Below are 18,813 nucleotides of genomic sequence, written 5' to 3'. Positions count from 1 at the left end.
GGGGTGGAAAGAAGGGTGGACAGCAGGGGCCACCACTAGAGGGCCACTGGGCTTGCCTTCTGAGAGGCCACACCAAGTGCCTGGGCCATCTAGCTTCCACAGCGCGTGACTGCCTGCCAGTCCACCACAGAGCCCTTGATCCCAGGAGTCCATCTGTCACCTGCCCACCAGCACACCCTGTCCTGGGGGACAGACTGGACTCTGTGTGTTCCCAGGGCCTTGCCAGGGACTAGGACCTCTCTCAGAAGTCCAGTGGGGACCTAGACGGTGAGGGACACATGGCCAAGTCTCAACGCCTTCAGAACTCTGACACCCAAGACATTTTATTTCCTTCTCCAGGACTCTGTCCAGAGTCAGAGAGAGGAGTGCTGAGATGCCTTCCGGAGAGGCAGCACAGGCCGAGAGGCAAGGTCAGGAAAGGTCTGCCTCTCCTGGCCTCACCGGGCGTGAGCCAGGAGGTTTGAGACCCCACAGGCCCAGGGCACCACTAGAGGACTGGAGAGGAGGGCAGCTCGAGACCGGCTGCGGAAGCTGCACTTGGTGAGCCCGAGGATCTCCGGCTCCTGTAGAATGGACTCCGAGTACTGGGAGGGAAGTGAGAGGAGGAACGGGCCACAGTGAGGAGACAGAGGCCGGAGACTTCAGGGAGGCAGACATGGTGGAGTAGAGCAACCTTGAGGCTGGGGCTGCAGGGGGCACAGAGGAGTGGGGACCAGACGTGACTGCCTCCGGGAACTCTGGTCCTCCCAGTGGACAGTGCGCTGGGCTGGGATCTTGAACGCCAGGAAGGTAGGCTGGGTGGGCTCCAGCTCATTGAAGTACAGGCTGTGGTAGACCGGAGGTGAGATCTGAGGAGCAGAGCAAAGCCGCAGGGTGGGCACCTGCGGTAGCTGTGGGCAGGGAGCCCAGGACCAAGAGAGGCTTGCAGAGAGGAGGGACCCTGCAGTGTTCCTGTGCAAAAGAGCCTACGGTGGCGGCCAGCCTGCCCTCCACGTGCCTCTGAGGGGCCACAGCCACCCTGGGAGGCAGGCCCTGGCACCAGAACCAGGCCTCACACTGAACCCAAAGTGGGGCCCAGGGGCAGGGGACTCGTAGGACACACCCTGCCCCTCCCATTGGCACTGGCAAAGCTGGGTTGGGAGGATCCCTCCAGGGCAGGGACAGGGGTGCAGCATGGAGAGAGAAGCCCTTCGGGAAAGTGGCCTTCACTATTCCTATACCACGTGAAGGGGAGCTCCTTCACGTGGCTGGGATGGAACTCAACTCTGGTCTTTCTGAGACCCCTACCCCTTTGTACTCTTCCCCAAAAGAGTCACCCCTTCTGGGTACTCCATCCCTTCCTGTGGGCCCAGCACCACGACACCGTGTCTGCCCTTGAGCACACACAGTGGTGGGGACACAGGCAGCAAATAACACTAGTGGGTAGGCACAGGCTACACTGGTGTTCTGAAGGCGCAGACAGGGCCCAGGCCCAAGGAGGCCTCCTCCCATAAGGCCTCTGGCCCTTTGTCATCAACCAGGACTATGGCAAACATGTCAGCCACACTAGCCACGCTAGCCTCATGCAGAACAGAAGACAAGTGTCCCTGTCACTCTTACTGGAGGGCTGAGTGCACGAGACCGGGGCCTCTGGCCTCGACGGCCCCCCGTGTCTCAGGGAGCAACCTCACCTGGTGCTTCATGCAGCTGTAATTCACGCTGGTAGTCAGGAGTCTGGTGGCCCGAGAGTGGTCCTTGGGCTTGTAGGATGCTCCCAAGACTTCACTCAGCTGCAGGGTCATAGGAGAGAGTGAAGGCTGAGAGCTAGCATACATGTACGTGTGCACACACAAGCACCCCCCCCACACACACACACCCTTGCTCCCCCCCTCCTATGGCACCTGCTTGCCCTGACCCTCCCACTTGTTCCAGGTCTCCTCAATGTCTTGGAGGGAGTGCTCTCCAGCCCACGGTGATGTCCCAGCCATCTTCTGCAGCCTGGCCCACGCCTCGGCCTCCTTGTCAGGCTTCTCATTCAGAAGGTCCATCAGAACCGCCTGCTCCCGCCGTTGGTACGCCAGGGCCTCAGCCAGCTCCTTTCTGTGAGAGGCTTTCCTTCACAAAATGCTCTTCCAGGAACCCTGAGAGGGTCTCCCTCTCCTGGGACTGGCCCTGCCCTCTCCTGGGTCTCCATCGCTCCTCTAGGAACGATCACTGAGCAAGGCTTACTAATGCCAGCATGCCCAGATGCAGCTGGTCCTGCAAGCTCTGCCCACTCCCTCTACTGGCCCGCATAGAGCCCCGATCCTCCTTCACCTTTCCAGGGTTCTCCCCATTGGACAATCTAAACATCCTCCCAGCCCTAGACTCCCAGGGTTTTGGGGTCACTACCACCACTGTGAATGAACTGCAGGTCCCTAGGCTGTGGCCTTCTGAGAGCTCTCCCTAACCATGTGTGCTCAACCCAGCAAGGGGCTTCCTGGGAGCTGCCAAGACTCCTGGGGCCCTGCTGGGGGCCAGAGTAGCCCAGTGGGCTGAGACTCACTGAAGCTCCAGGTGGGAGGCCTTGGAAACATTGTCGATGAAGCCTTCTTCTTCCTCTAAGTCTGCAGCTTGTTCATAACCACTGTCTATCGTGGCATCCTGTAGTCTCTTCCAAACACTCAGGCCAAATGTCCCTGTGATTATTAAATCAGTCCTTGCTCAGAGGGTATGCCCAAACTGGCCTCCGAACCCCCCTGCCCTTCTCCGTCCCAAGAGTCAGCCAGGGGGTCCAGGACCCACCCCAGGCATTCACCCAAAGGGAAAGAAGGATGCTGGGCACTCAACAAATGCTTGGAGGAGCCTGCCACCAGTAGCCCTCACATATACCTGGAGCTCCAGCCTTAAAGCACCTCATCCCACATGTGGGTAAGAGGAGAAGACGACAATGGCAAGAGAGGGAGCATGGTATAAAATGGTGCAAATGACCATGTGACATGGGGCAGAGGTTGAGAATGGGCTGAAGTCAGATGTAAGGGTAAATATAGAGGAAGGGGATTTCTATTTCTGGGCAGGGCAGGACATAGTGAGTGGTAAGACATTCTCCTGCTTCAGAATTGTAAACATTTGATGAACCAGACATGGTACAAAGCCCTATTTTTGAAAAGTCATCAGAGAGCTACAGCGTAAGGAGAGCCACATGCGCTAAAATTACAGGAAGGTGCAGTTCTTCAAGAAGAAGCAGGCCTGGGAGCTGCTTTCTTCTTGGGGAATCCCTGGGCTTCAGCTTGGCTCAGATGGAAGGGAGCTACTAGAGAGAAAAACCAGCCAAGCGCCTGCCAGCCATGTGGCTGGCGTGGTACTCCGAGTTTCAGAGTCTTCTATTCACTACCAGAAGCACGAGGTAAAATGGGGGAAGCCAGGGGCTGAGAAGTAGGAAGCTGATGTTCATGGGTAAAATTTCAGTCACAAGAGATGAAAAAGATCACTAGATCGTTTGAAGAGTGTGGAGTTACCAGGTGCTGGTGGTTTACACCTGTAATCCCAGCTGTTCAGGATGCTGAGACCTGAGGATTGTGACTCAAGGCAAATCCAGGCAGGAAAGTCCATGAGACTCTTATCTCCAAATAACCACCAGAAAACCAGAAGTGGAGCCGTGGCTCAAAGTGGTAGAGTACTAGCCTTGAACAAAAAAGTTCAGGGACAGTGCACAAGCTCTGAGTTTAAGCTCCATAACTGACCAAAAGGAAGAAAGAAATAGAGAAAGAACAGACCTCATCAAATATATGATTTTTGAAACTATACAAAGATTGGTGAATGAAGGGTGGATGAGCGGTTGATAATAAATGGACACAGTGCTGAATGGACAACTGGGCAGGCTCACATCCAGCAATTTAAGCAAAGGCACCTTCAAACCCACTCCCATGGGAAATAAGGTTCCCATCAGCTTGTTCTGTTGGGGACAGGATCAAGAAAGGCATAGGGAGGGCTGGGGGTATAGCCTAGTGGCAAGAGTGCCTGCCTTGGATACACGAGGCCCTAGGTTCGATTCCCCAGCACCACATATACAGAAAACGGCCAGAAGCGGCGCTGTGGCTCAAGTGGCGGAGTGCTAGCCTTGAGCGGGAAGAAGCCAGGGACAGTGCTCAGGCCCTGAGTCCAAGGCCCAGGACTGGCAAAAAAAAAAAAAAAAAAAAAAAAAGGCATAGGGGACAAGTAGGATCCACCAGACCCATACCAATGGCCACACCAGAGAGTTTCCAAGCCTTGAGGTTGAGGTCCTGGCCGGCACTGACCACCAGCTGGAAGCTGTCTACATACACGATATCTGCCACGCTGTCCAAATGGCCATTCCATGTAATCAGGAGCTGAGGGGGAACCAGGGAAATGCTCTGGCCTTCGATGACCTAGAGGGCACAGGACAGGAAAACTCCTTGCACCGAGACCACCACACAGGTGCACTGGTGGGCACCCAGGCCTGGAGATCTCATGGGCCAGTGTTCTAGTTCTGGACACATTCTTCATTAACTTGCTGCTACCATGTGGGAGGTCACTCATTGGATGCTCTAGTAAAACTGTTAAAAAGTATCCTTAGGCTGGGGGTGTGGCTAAAAGGGTAGAGAACTTCTCTGGCAAGGACAAACCCTTGGGTTCAATTGCCGGTACCACAAACAACAACAACAAAATGTGCATGTTATTTACCAAGTGCCTCCATACAGTTGATACAGTTGATCCTGACCTTACAGGATATAAAAGAGTCTCCGTGTCTTACAGGGGTGAGAAATGAGAGAGGCTCCGAAATCAGTCTAAGGCCACAGAGCCAGAGATGACTGGGTCTCAGAGTAGAGCTCAGGTCACCTCAATTTTTCACTGGGCATTCGACAAACAAGCTGAGTGAAGGGGTGATATCTCACATGGCCCTGGAAGTAAATAAAAGTCTATTTCACTGACAAATGAGTAAAAATGACCAGGACCATTTGAAATAAAACAAGATTAAGAAAAGGACACTTCTACTAAAATTAAGTATGGTAAGTCAGAATAATAAGAATCATAAACAGAACAATGAAAGACAATAGAAATCAACCCAAATGTTCATAAAACCTTGAGATACAAGAGCGGTGACAGAAAGCACAACTCAATAGATAGCACCGGGATAACTGATGAACTATTAAGAGAGGATCAAATCATTATCTCTAATCCTGCAGGGGTGGTGCCTGGCCCTTGAAATCATTTGTTACCTGACTGCTTACTGGACACGCGCATCGCTTCTTGCTAGCTGCCCTTGACCCATCTGTCTATATCAAACACTGAGAGTTGCACTGGATTGGTTTTCTTTTTCTTTTGTTTTTGTTTTTTGAGAATTCTTTCAGGCTCATAAAGTTTTTTTTGCTTTGTTTTGTTGTGGGTTTTTGTTTGTTTGTTTGTTTTTTGCCAGTCCTGGGCCATGAACTCAGGGCCTGAGCACTGTCCCTGGCTTCTTTTTGCCCAAGGCTAGCACTCTGCCACTTGAGCCACAGTGCCAATTCTGGCCACTTTCTATATATGTGGTGCTGAGGAATCAAACCCAGGGCTTCATGTATACGAGGCAAGCACTCTTGCCACTAGGCCATATTCCCAGCCCTCATAAAGTTTTTATTAACATTCATCTAGTAAACAATTGACCTAACAGTCAACTGAAAATAAAGAGACTAGCTCTCTTGAAGTGCAAGGGCTAAAACAACTGTGATTACTTATTTTAAAAAGCAAACATTGACTTGGGTTATTACACTAGTTCAAAAATAGGCCACATACACTGCATTCCCTCCATGCATTGTTCATTTAAAGGTATTAAAATATGTGGGTTCTATATTGACCACAGAAAGCCCATCACAAATTTAATGTTCTGTGTATCCAATATCCACCTCATGTGTACTATGAAAATGTTATGCATCATTAAGCCAAAAGTAAATAATCAACAGTAAAAAGCTGCAAGTTTTCATATGGATGGATGTCAAGTATATCTAAATAGGAAATAAATGGCAATCCTATCTACCTATATTAAAATAATAGACTATCTTTTCAGATTTTACATACCCATCATTCTAAGGAGAGGTATATAGGATTTAAGATTTTATGATCAATTGCCAGAAGAAAGTCAGTTGTTCCTGCAGTATCTCATTAGCATCTGACTTTAGTTTATATGATTTACAAGACATTGTAAATCTATATAAAAGTGTGTAATTGTTCTTAGATGGTTTCAATGTTAACCCTATAATTTATTAGGAAGAATATCAATGCGGTGTAGAAGATAGATAATCAGCATGACTACAAATACACTCACTTTTAAAGAAACAATCTGGTCATCCAGGAAAAAAAAAATCACTGCTACAAACTGGGGAACATCCAGGATACTTATCTGGCCGAGGCACACAAGTTCTAGTCAGAACTATTGGTCAGGTTAAAGTTAGGCCACATTTAAGAAGCAGCCTGTAAACTTCAGACTGACCTTCCAAGGCAGCATGCCTGGTCCAATTCCTCTCAAAAGTAGTTTGGTACTGTCCTGCCCATCTCAACCCAAAATCTGAAGTTAAATCAAAAGAGCAAATGGAAGAAAAGTGAGATGTGTAAACTCTTAGCACATTCTTATTGCTCTATTAAGTTTTGAAGATGAGCACACCTACCACAACAGTATTGTTCCAGGAAGCAGAGTAGGTGCAATAGACTGTTAGCAAAGTAAAAACATGTTTCAAAATCTACAATAAACCTGTATCCAAAGGAATCTTATATGTCAGTAATATGCTGAACTTTTGAGTTCTGTGGAACAGCTTTGCAATGGGCTCCCTTGGGCACGGCTGACTTCCTGCTTGTTGAGGGGGAATATGCTACACAGAGCTATGATGGTTTCTACTGAGTTGTAAAACTCACAGATGTTCCAGGTTATTCATATCAGGATCATTCCTTGTGCAATGTTTGATGTAGATGAAGTTAAAATGGTTTCTTGGTCAATAGTAATTTCTTTCGTTTAAAGTCAGTAGGTTTCTTGCATAGTTCTATTACAATTGATCCAGGTTTTATTTCATCCATCTTCATGAAAGCAAAACATTTGGTGCTAGTAAATCTTCTTTTAGGCTTGTAGTGTTTATATTCAAAGAAGATAGCTGCACCTTTGGTTAATTTTTCAACATGCTTCTGGAGTTCAATATCCACATTAAAATGGACATATGTGTCTTCTTTTCTTGAAGCCACAGGGGTATCTTGCACAGGAGTTAAATCTATGTCATTCAAATCTTTTACACTAACTGTAATATAGGGATAGATGCACTGTCCGGCGTCTTTCAGACCAAATTCTCTCAATTCTGATAGTGAGTAACGTCATTCCAGGCTCTGATGGCAATCTGGGTAATAAAGTACCAGGAACTCGAGCAGGAAAAGAATAAGGAGACCCTGCTCCAGCACTATCTTCTTCTTCATCTTCTTCAAATTCCAAATTCTCTTCTTCACCAGGTGCTAAAATTCTTTTTAGTAGTACAGGCTGAACATCAAGTGGAAATTCTTTATTATATGTAAGAATATTCTTTAGTATTGGTTCTAGCTTCTTCAGGTCCTCCACTTTAAATTTTTCTTGGGACTGTGTGGACTATAAAGCTGCACTTTGCAATTCCAAGCATGTTGCAATTTTGCCTATGGTTTTCTTCTGTTCGTCTGTGAATTCTGAATTGTTGTGTTGATCTTGGGCCTCTTTTTGTAGATGTCTTGCTAATATCTGATACTCATCTATCGCCTCCACCAGCTGGCCCCAGGAGTCAAAGTCGGCGCCCCTCCTGAAACTGGCGCACTACAGCAGACTCCAGGTCACCTCCAACATACATGGCCAGTTCCCCAGCCCAGCCCCCTCCTGCCCCAGCCCCTCAGAAGCAAGGCCGGGTTCTAGAGCGCCATCCTCCCAGGGCCTGGCCAGGAGGAACCGCTCAGGCCACTGCCACCGCCACCTGCTGAGGAGCCGCCCAAGCCCTGGATTGGTTTCCTGATGAGCTAATGAAAAGATGCTCAGTTTCATTAGGCATCTGGCAAGCAGTAAGTGGTTTCGAACCATGTAAACATTTCTATTGTGTGTGTGTGTGTGTGTGTGTGTGTGTGTGCCAGTACTTATGGTTTGAATTTGGGGCCTGGGTGCAGTCCCTGAGCTTTTTTTGCTTAAGGCTGGCTCTCTACCACTTTGAGCTATAGCTCTACTTCTGCCTTTTTTCTTTAATTTACTTGATTGTCACTATAGAGGTCATATACCGAGGGGTTACATTTGCATGCCAGGCAATAAGTATATTTCCTTTTGTACAGTGTCATCTGCTCCCCTATTCTCTCTCCCTCCCTCCCTCTCATCTCCACCTGTGAGTTGCGCTTTTTCACCCTTTTTTCTCCAATACTGTGCCCCACACACACCCTTCCACAGATATGCACACAAATATACGACGTATAAGGTAAAGAATACAGAATCATCAGAAAAAGAAAAACCAAAACAAGTCTTTTGTTTCTATATCTTTGGAGTTTGTTTCAGTATATGTATTATTTTATATAAATATGAAGAGGTAAATTAAAAGGGAATACCAAAATCAAGAGACGGGGTAAAAAAAGACAAACAACTACAAAAGCAATACTTGCAAAACTGTTTGGTGTAAATGAACTGAACAACTCATGGGGGAGGGGGAGGGAAAGGGGAAGGGGGGAGGAGGAATGAGGGACGAGGTAACAAACAGTACAAGAAATGTATCCAATGTATGAATCCAATGCCTAATGTATGAAACTGTAACCTCTCTGTAATTCCGTTTGATAATAAAAACTTAAAATAAAATAAATATGAAGAGGTGTTTAGGTATTGCACCTTTGTGATTCTCTCCTAAGACTGTCTTCTTTTGGTCTCTCCACTTTGGGCTTTTTGGGCTTTTAACTGGAGATAAGAGTTCCATGAACTTTTCTGCCTGGACTGGCTTGGAACTGGGATCTTCAGATCTCAGCTTCCTGAGGTGGGATTACAGGCAGCAGCCACCAGTCCCTGGCTCCATTACTCTTGTTTAAAAGACTCGTGACTCGAGAGTCCTCATGGAAAAGATCAAAGCACATGGAAAGGAGGGTGTGTCCTCTGTGTGTGTGTGTGTGTGTGTGTGCGCGCGCGCGCGCGCACATGAACATATGGGTATATTTGGTACTTGTGTCTTACTGGCTAATGATGACTTCTGATTGACAGATTTTTCCACATAAGCCAAAAGAACATAAAGAGGAAGCAAGAAAGATTCATAATGCCAGTGAAGGCACCATTGTTCCAGCTCCTTGATGGGGCCCCAAAGCACTTTTCTGAGTGCCTCCCCCCCCCCAGCAACCTTCCTACCTCCTTTTCCTTGAGAGGAACGTAGTACGGTGTGCTGATCTGGGGTTTAGGAATTAAGACCCGGAACTTGTTCTGTATTTCACTGGAGTACTTGACACTGCGTGGAGTTGAGTAGTGCCCAACAAATATGCAGTAATCTTTGATGTCCCAGATCTAGGCATCAGGCGGGGGAGGGGAGTTAATGGCCTTGCCCTCTTTGCTCCGCCCCCCCACAGACCATTCCTCTTTACATGAGGAGCAGTTCTTATTCCCACCTCTGAAGCAAAGAGAACCTGGGGTCTGAGGGTCTTCCAAGCCTGGCCCCTTGGTTAGTAGACAGAGGGGATGACAGGCACTTCCGCCTCATGTCTCATGTCTCATATGGCTCACAAACTCAGCCCCTGAGGCAGCTGAGCCCAGACAAGACATGTGACTGTGGGACTGGAGAGTTGTGGGCAGGAGCCCGCAGAACTCCCCACCCTTTCACAATGCAGCCAGAACCCGGAAGGAGGGGGGAACAGGCACTGACTGCCACCCAGCTAGCTGCCCCTTCCTCCTCACCCGGATGTTTCCCCTACAGTCCCCTGTGATGAGGATGCAGTTGTTCTCGTCTGAGGCCATGGCGCCCACGACAACGCTCCCACTGACATCTGAGTCCACAGGGAACTTCCCCAGCAGACCTCCGCTCCCATGAATGGACCAGGCGTAGATGTAGCCATTGATGCAGCTGCTCAGCAGGGCTGCTGTGTGGGGCAGGCGAGGCCGGGATTGCAGGAAGATTATCTGTGGGGAGAGACCAGCTGTGGCTCTGCCTTCTTGTGTTTTGAGACAAGGTCTCAGTAAGTAACCCTGGCTGCTCTAGGACTCATAGCCAGGGCTAGTAGTCTTGACCTATTGATCTCCCTGCCTCAGTTTTCTGAGTGCTAGAATTATAAGCATGCACCACCATGCCCAACTTTGAAGATGCTTCATAATAGGGAAAAACGATAGCATATAATTCCTGAGGCTGTTTAACTGATAAAACAAAAACAATATGTATAAATAATTAAACTCACTGCATAAGAGATACTAAGATATTTATTAGCATATACTACTTGTAAAAGGGTATTTTGTTGTGACATTTCCATACATACATACAATATACCCCATCACCTTATCCCCTCTGTCTACCTAAATTTTTAAAAAGCAGGCTGGTGGGGGGCTGGGAATGTGGCTTAGTGGTAGAGTTCTCGCCTAGCATGCATGAAGCCCTGGGTTCCATTCCTCAGCACCACATAAACAGTAGTGGCTGGAAATGGTGCTGTGGCTCAAGATGTAGAGTGCTAGCCTTGAGCAAAAAGAAGCCAGGGACAGAGCTCAGGCCCAGAGTCCCAAGCCCCCAGGACTGCCCCCCTCCCCGAAAAAAAATCAGGCTGGGGAGCTGTCAAGGGTTCCAATAAAGTTAGTTTGGCCAGGTGCCAGTGGCCCACGCCTGTAATCCTAGCTACTCAGGAGGCTGAGATCTGAAGATCACAGTTCAAAGCCAGCCTAGGCAAGAAAGTCTGTGAGACTCTCTTTTTTTTTTTTTGGCCAGTCCTGGGGCTTGGACTCAGGGCCTGAGCACTGTCCCTGGCTTCTGTTTTGCTCAAGGCTAGCACTCTGCCACTTGAGCCACAGCGCCACTTCTAGCCATTTTCTGTATATGTGGTGCTGGGGAATTGAACCCAGGGCCTCATGTATATGAGGCAAGCACTCTTGCCACTAGGCCATATCCCCAGCCCTGTGAGACTCTTATCTCCAATTAACCACCAGAAAAACAGAAGTGGCACTGTGGCTCAAGTGGTAGAGCACTAGCCTTGAGCTAAAGAGCTCAGGGATAGTACCCACACCCAGAATTCAGGCCCCACGACTGAAAAAAAAAAAATTTGTTTGACCAGTGTTGGGGAAAGAAAAAAAAAAAGCAGGCTCGGAGAAGCAGAGACAGATGCAGTGGCTCCTGCCTATAATCCCAGCTATTTGAGAGCCAAAGATTGATTGGGAAAACTGCAGTTCAAGACCACCTTGGACAAAAGGTTCATGAGACTCTTATCTCAACTAATAAAAGCTGGACATATCTGGGCATTGGGGCTCATGTCTGCAATCCTGACTACTCAAGTGGCTAAGATCTGAGGATCATGGCTCTAAGCCTGTCCAGGTGGGAATGTCTGTGAGACTCTTATCTCCAATTAACCACCAAAAATCCAGAAATGGAGCTGTGGCTCAAGTGGTAGAGCACCAAAATGCAGGGACAGTGTCTAAGCCCTTAGTTCAAGCCCCAGGGACAGCAGGAAGAAAAAGGAAGAGGACTGGAAATGATGATTTATACCTGTCATCCAGCTATTTGGGAGGAAGAAATAGTAGGACTACAAAGATGGCTCCAGCAACAAAAGGAGACTCTATTTGAAAAATAGCAAAAGCACACAAAACTAGGGCAAGGCTCCAGGAGTAGAGTGACTGCCTAGCAAGTACAGAACTGTGAGTTTAAACTTAGGACCACCAAAAACAAGACAAAACAAAACAAAAAGCAGGGCTAGGGATATAGCTCAGAGGTAGAGCATTTGCCTAAAATATGTGAGAACCTGGGTTCCATCTCCAGTACCACAAAATGGGGAAGGAGGAAAGGCCAGGTGCCAGTAGCTCACACCTGTTAAACCTAGGGACTCAGGAGGCTGAGATCTGAGGATCCTGGCTGAAAGCCAGCTCAGACAGGAAAGTCTGTGAGATTCTTATCTTCAATTAACCAATAAGAAGCTGGAAGTAGAACATTAGCATTGAGAACAAAAGTTTAAGAACAATGCCCAGGCCCTCAATTGAAGCCCCAAGACTAGCACCAAAAAAAAAAAAAAAAGAAAAGAAATAGAGGAGGTATACCTAGATATAGCTATAATTTTACATCACTGCTCTAAGGAAAATATAAAAGCTAAAATCAGTCTGTTAGCAGTTACTACCTCTGCGAGGAGTGAAATGGTGATTAGGGTGGAGATCTGAGGATCTCTAGTTTTTCTTTACATGTCTTTTCTTCTTATTAAGTAACATCATTACTTTTCATAGTTTTTAAAAATGTTTTTAATGTATTTTTGTCGGTAGGGGGTTTTATGGGGTGTTATTTTATTTGGGTTTTTGGGGTGTTATTTTTGGCAGGAGGTGGAATTGAGGTTTGAACTTTAGGCTTCACGTTTGCTTGGTAAGCGATGTACTGCTTAAGCCACGTCCTGGCAATTTGTTTTTGTGTTTTTCTTTAGTTATTTTTAAGATAAGGTGTTGTGTTTATGGCATGGCAGCCCAAACCATCATTTCTCTCCCTTATGCCCCCTACACAGCTATGAAATGCAGCTTATTCATTGAGACAGGATCTTATTAACTTTTTACCCAGGCTGGTCTCACTGCAACCCTGTACCTCCTAAGAGACTGCAATTATAGGCATGAGCCACTATGCCAAGCCCTTCAAGGTATTTTTCAAAATAAAAGGAAGAACAAGATGGGTGCCTGTGACTCACGCCTATAGTCCTAGCTCCTCAGGAGGCTGAGCTCTGAGGATCATGGTTCAAAGCCAGCCCAGGCAGGAAAGTCCATGAAACTCCTACCTCCAGTCAACCACCAGAAAATCACAAGTGGTGCTGTGGCTCAGAGCACTAGCCTTGAGCAAAAGAACTCAGGGACAGGGCCCAGGCCCGGAATTCAAGCCCTACAACTGACCAAAAAAAAATTTATTTTTTAAAGAAGAGCATTCAGAAAATGGAAGACAGAATGAGCCTCTCATAGCTCTCCACTCCAGCAGCTCAGCACAGCTCCAATTATCCAATTGGAGAAAGGTGTTAAGTCCCCACCTCTGGAGCTGGGTGATGGGATTTCCTGGAGGAGGAGGAAGATCACCAAAAGACATGGCCAGAGACAGAGAGGGGAAAGGCAAGGGGAAGGGGAAGGGGAAGAGGGCTGAGAACAGATGAACAACCCTGCTTCACACCCAGGTTGTTGAAGGGCATCTAACAGCTCGGTCTCAAAACGCCCTCCCACCCCCACCAAGCCATCTCCCAGCCAGAAGAGGCCACAGCCCCACCTGTCTAAGTGCCCATGCCCTGCCCCTGAGGAACTCTCCCGAGACAAACAGCAGCCCTGACAGCACAACCCAGAGGGACGCCATCCTCTCCATTAGCCTTTCCTGGCACTGGGGGCATCAGGACGGACCCTTCAGCCAGGCACCCCAGCGCTGCATTTTCCTAACCCCAGATGAGTACTGCCTACCTTCTCCACTGATAAATTGGACTGCACCATCAACTTTGTCTTGAATTCCCCTTTTTTCCTTTCAGTCTCTGTATAAGGTACGTATCGCCCATAGGACTTCTTTAATAGCTGGGCTCTGCTGGCACTCATGGGTACCTGGGAAGAAAAACGGGCTTGAAGGTCACCAGGAGGGCACTCTCCTCCTCCCAGGGCAAGAGAGGTCAAAGGCAGAGGATGAAAAGAGCTCCCTTCATAGATACCCCACCATGTGAAAAGCCCAGTCCGGTATCTGGGAGGCATCAGCCATGAGGATTCTGCTGTGGGGAAGTGTCCAATGCGGTAGGGTAGAAGCTCGCATTTGTATTTAGGGAAGCCCTTTCCTTGGTCCCCAGAAGTGACCAGTTGGTTAAAAGTGAGGCTAAAAGGGCCTAACACCCATCGCTTTAGCAGGGGTGGAGAACCTTTTTCTCTGCCAAAGGCCATTTGGATATTTATAACAGCATTGTGGGCCTAAGAGTTACCTCTTAGATGTCTTGAATTTCAAGCCCCATCTGTGGTTGCCTTGGCAAAGCTTTGCAAACCTTATACGGCCAGTGGAATGAATGTCCTCCACCCCTGTGAGTCCAGAAGGTCTCAGGGTCATGGTAAAACTCTGATCCCAAAGACACAGCATGAAGGTCTTGTAGTGCTGGAGAATCTATACATCATACAGCAGCTACTCCTGGGCTGGGTCCATACTGCCTATGCCTGGTAACAGTCATGTGTTGGAGGGAGGTGCTGTCTCCCGACTGAGCCTTAGGTCCCAGGAGTGGACATGAGATGCCAATCTCAGGAAGAGACTGGCTCCTCCAACACTATTCACCTGAACCCATTGTTGAGATACTGTATATAGTCACTGCTGGAAGCCCAAAGCCAACAATCCTCTAGAGTCAGGAGACAGAAGCTTTTCCTGCTTATTCTCCTTACTCCCCTCCCTGCCAAAAAAAAAACAACAACAACAACACGCAACAAACCAAAACATAAATCATTCTTGGATAGGTCACTCCTAGGACTGAGGGGCTCAGAGGAAGAGGAAAGTGCTTGTGGCATCTTGGCCTTTCTTGTTGCAAGCTGGGCTCCCCAATGGCTCCTTCCTGAGCCAGGAGCAGTGTCAGGCTTGAGGATTGGGTATGGGTGCCCTGTCTGCCCACAAGTAAGCAGATGGACCAGATGGACTGGACCAAGAAAACAAGCACACAGGACTCTCTCACCTGGAATGTAGACCTGTACGCCTCATCTCTCACATGCCTCATCACAGGGGGGGCCGACGTCAGGCTCTGCCTCAAGATGGCATTGGACGTCGTCTTGAAGTTAGCAGCAGAAGACTGCATGAAGGGCCTGTATGCCCACTTCTGCTCCTTCAAGTCTGCATTAGGCTCAGAGGCCTCAATCAGAGGTTCCTGCACCTGTGCAGGGTGAGAGCAGGGCCCCAGTCATTTCTATATCCCCAGCCACATCTCCCCATCTAGAAAATGGACTGTGGTTTCCAAATGTTTTCTTTCATTCTTTTCTTTTTGTCAGGCATGAAGGCTTGAACTCAGGGCCTGGGCTCTGTCCCTTAGCTTTTTCACTCACTCTGTCACTGTGAGTCACTGCACCATTTCCAGCTTTCTGGTGGTTAATTGGAGATAAGAGTCTCACAGACTTTCCTGCCCAGGCTGGCTTTGAATGGCGATCCTTAGGTCTCAGCCTCCTGAGTCACTAGGATTACAGGCATGAGCACTACCACTCGACTTCCAAATGTTTTCATGGTCATTTGCAATCTTAAGAAAGTCCAGGGCTGGGAATGTGGCTTAGTGTTAGAGTGCTTACCTAGCATGCATGAAGCCCTGGGTTTGATTCCTCAGCACCACATAAACAGAAAAAGCTGGAAGTGGCGCTGTGGCTCAAGAGGTAGAATGCCTAGCCTTGAGCAAAAAGAAGCCAGGGACAGTGCTCAGGCCCTGAGTCCAAGCCCGAGGACTGGCAAAAAGAAAGAAAGTCCAAAGTGAAAAGCAGATAATAAGCTAAGCAGTCCTGGGGCAAGGCCATGCTACCAGAGCCCCCTCAGCCCTGACTTACTTGGAAATCCAATGGACCAGTGTTCCTAAGAGCCTTTCCAGATTTACCTGGCTATAACATAGTAATTCAGAGATGAAATGGAGTCCCTAGGACCCTAACATAACCCTTGTGGATATGGGCAGTAATGGGTTAACAGCAATGAGTAAGAAGTGTGTGTGAGCTAGTACCATAAGGCTCTGGAATCAGACTGCCTGGGTTTGGGTCAACACTTTCTTGGCTATGTGGCCTACACAAAGTACTTAACTTCTCTGTGCTTCAGTTTGTTGGTTTTTTTTTTAATGTGTACAATGCAGATAATCAGAGAAACTGTCATCCTCCCTCCCAGCTCCCGACCTCTGTCCAGGTCCACATCTCTACCACATCTCGGGGTGCTCTCTGTACTCCCTACCACCCCTGATTTTGGCCTCCCGGCTAGGACAAAGATAACAGGGGAGGAGGTGAGTGGGCGCCATGTGAGAAGCACCCCTCTGTGTGCTGGGATCATACCCTCTTGGGCGGCAAGGGCCAAGGGCTCTTGGAGGCATTGAAATTCAAGATGGGCTTCCCCATGTTGATGTTCCAGAAAAGGATGTCCCCGTTGTAGGAGGAGGTCCCAAGGAACTGGTTCTGGTACTTGGCCATGCTCAGGATGTCCTCCGTGTGGAAGGTCTGCCAGTGGTAGCACATGAGCACCGGCTTGGTCTTGTGGAACCTGTGCACACGGCCAGAGGCGGGAGGACGGAGGGAGAGGCGGGCTCAGAGCTCCTTCAAAGCCCCGCCCTCACTTCTTAAGCACCTGCAGCAGGCTCTGTCCTTGGAGCTGACAGAGAGGGAGTCTTCATTCATACTCATTCAGACACCTGTGTGAGGATTAAGGCGTACAGGAAAGGAAGTGATAGCCTCATCAAGGTCCTCTGGAAAAGAAGTGACCTGGTCCATGTTGGCGCCTCCTCCTGAATGTGTGAACTATTAACGCCCCACTGCTCCTGCTCACCTCTCCAGTCAGAGTCTACCCATGGTGGCTTCAGCTGAGCGGCTCTGAGCCAGCACTAAATCAGGGTTCTACCCACCCATTCCACAGAATCCTCTGTTGTTGTTGTTGTTTTTGCTTTCTAAGTAAATTTATTTCATCACTTGATAGCGACTACGTTTTGTTTTGTTTTGCCCTCAATTCGAGGGCCTGTGGACATGATTGGATCGCAGGGGCGAGCCCTAGTGTGTGTATTACAGAGATCCCCCAGAGATCCTTTCCATCTGGAGATGATGGAGTTCTAGGACCACCCTACAGCTGTAAGAAGTAAGTTTGTAGGAGACAGAGACCTGGGGGTGAAAGCCACACATAGGGAGAGGAGAGAAGGAGAGCAATGATAAAGTCCCAGCTCTGAGGCTGCTCTCTCCCCACCTTAGCTGGCTTGTCCTCAGCAAGCCCAAGCCTCACACCAGCGCCAGAAGGGGGGTGCAGGAGCCTGGTGCGGACCAGGGTAAAGGAGCTGGTGGAGCCACTGATGACCAGGACCAAGGAGAGTTGGCAGTGGTTTGGGGGTCCAAGCACTCTCCGGGGCTTTGTGCAGACCTACTATGAAGACCACCTGCAGGACGTGGGTCCCCGCACGCAGGCCTGGCTGGCCAGCTCCAAGGACAGCCTGCTGGATAGAACCCGCAGCCTGTGCCCCCCACTCCTGGGGGGGGGGGCCCTAGCTGAATCACTCGCCTAGCCCGCCTGTGACAAATAAAGCCGGTCTTTCCTGTCCCAAAAAAAAGAAGTTAAGTTTGTACCTCTCCATGGAATTGTGACAGCAGCCTCACGTGATGTCAGAAGTAAGGGTGCTTAAATATGTATAGTGGCTTTGCAACTGGGAAATGGACAGAGGCTGGAAGAGTTTGAGGCACATGCCAGGAAAGGCATCATTTCCCATGCTTGAGCCAAGGCTGCTTCTTCTAAGGGCACAGAAGAAAAAACAGCAGACACAGTGCTGTGTGTGCTCTACCCCAGAGCCACTTCCCAGCTCCCAACCTTTTTAAAGATTATCTAAGTGGTCCTGAGCAGATTGCTGGTAGAAGGCAGGACAGTACAGACCACTCTAATGAAGTCTTCAATGGAAACGAGGAACACGGTGCCAGAAACTGGCAGGAAAGCCACCCCTGTTTATACAGTAACAAACAGATTCGCTGAATCCTGTTTGAATTCTGGTATTCAGTAGCAGGTACAATTTGTAAACACTAAAACTAGATATTCAGCTGAGGGAGTTTCTAACCAAAGTATTGAAGGAATGGCCTGGTTTCTCCTGTTAAGAATAAAATCCAGGGCTGGGAATATGGCCTAGTGGCAATAATGCTTGCCTCATATAAATGGAACTGTAGGTTCGATTCCTCAGCACCACATATATAGAAAATGGCCAGAAGTGGCACTGTGGCTCAACTGGCAGAGTGCTAGCCTTGAGCAAAAAGAAGCCAGAGACAGTGCTCAGGCTCTGAGTTCAAGCCCCAGTACTGGCAATAATAATAATAATAATAAATCCAAGAAGAGAGAAATGGTTTGTTAAAGACTAAGTTGTTAATCAAAGAGGAAGCAAGGTTAGGGTTATAGCTCATACATGATGGGAGTCCCAAGCATATACTATGCCCTTGATTCAATCCCTAGAATTTAAAAAAAGAAAAGGAAGCAAAGTGTAAAGATTTAGGCAATTCTCAATCTTTCCTCCTTGGAAGAATGAGCAAGCTTGCGGTATGTAACCCAAACTGTACTTTGGGGAGACAGATAGTACATAAATCAACCTTCTCAACAAAGCCACATGCCATTGTCCAAGACAATGGAAGGACAGCCCTGAAGGCAAGTGAGAGATAGAACAGTATCTCTATAACAGAGGGGTTTCAAAGAAGGAGCTATCAGTGCCTTCAAGATACTACCCTTCACCACCTCCCCTCACAGGCTCTGACCATACTCTAAACTATAGATACTTCCCGGATCCGGCCGCAGGTAAGCTCCGGATGGCCACAGTACAGCAGGGACTCAACACAGCTGAGCCAAGAGGGCATGGCTGGTCCATCATCTAGATTCCAATGGGCAGAGCTACAGATTCACAACACAGCTCTGGAGAGCCACAGAGCCCAAGGCAAGTCCCATTGCAGGGACAGGGCCACCCAAACCCATAGAAGTTGCTTTGGAGGCTTGATGACCTCACCTCTACCTGGCTGGC

The 18,813-nt window shown here is 48.5% G+C and overlaps 2 protein-coding genes and 1 pseudogene across 2 annotated transcripts in view; 1 reads left to right on the top strand and 2 right to left on the bottom strand.

Moving 5' to 3' along the window:
* Positions 1 to 607: 607 nt before the first annotated feature.
* The window catches only part of Efcab8 (EF-hand calcium binding domain 8), a 41,394-nt gene continuing 23,188 nt past the window's right edge, over positions 608 to 18,813 (bottom strand). Inside the window, exons 17-26 of the mRNA XM_048349016.1 lie at positions 16,124 to 16,328; positions 14,788 to 14,982; positions 13,559 to 13,693; positions 9,860 to 10,081; positions 9,320 to 9,472; positions 4,199 to 4,367; positions 2,525 to 2,657; positions 1,881 to 2,079; positions 1,671 to 1,769; positions 608 to 848 (exon numbers count right to left, since the gene is read on the bottom strand). Coding sequence (XP_048204973.1) covers positions 642 to 848; positions 1,671 to 1,769; positions 1,881 to 2,079; positions 2,525 to 2,657; positions 4,199 to 4,367; positions 9,320 to 9,472; positions 9,860 to 10,081; positions 13,559 to 13,693; positions 14,788 to 14,982; positions 16,124 to 16,328 — 1,717 coding nt within the window. The 3' untranslated portion in view covers positions 608 to 641. The remainder of the gene's footprint in view (positions 849 to 1,670; positions 1,770 to 1,880; positions 2,080 to 2,524; positions 2,658 to 4,198; positions 4,368 to 9,319; positions 9,473 to 9,859; positions 10,082 to 13,558; positions 13,694 to 14,787; positions 14,983 to 16,123; positions 16,329 to 18,813) is intronic.
* On the bottom strand, positions 6,564 to 7,804 carry LOC125353377 (annotated as a pseudogene).
* Positions 16,554 to 17,331, top strand: LOC125352411 (apolipoprotein C-IV-like). The gene is made up of 2 exons (XM_048347501.1): positions 16,554 to 16,575; positions 17,039 to 17,331. The coding sequence occupies exons 1-2, from the start codon at positions 16,554 to 16,556 to the stop codon at positions 17,329 to 17,331; spliced, it is 315 nt and encodes a 104-aa protein (XP_048203458.1).

Source organism: Perognathus longimembris, chromosome 6 (genome assembly GCF_023159225.1).
Source record: "Perognathus longimembris pacificus isolate PPM17 chromosome 6, ASM2315922v1, whole genome shotgun sequence".
In the NCBI taxonomy this organism is placed as follows: Eukaryota; Metazoa; Chordata; class Mammalia; order Rodentia; family Heteromyidae; genus Perognathus; species Perognathus longimembris.
Note: the sequence above shows the minus strand (reverse complement) of the source record. Positions and strands in the feature narration are given on the sequence as shown.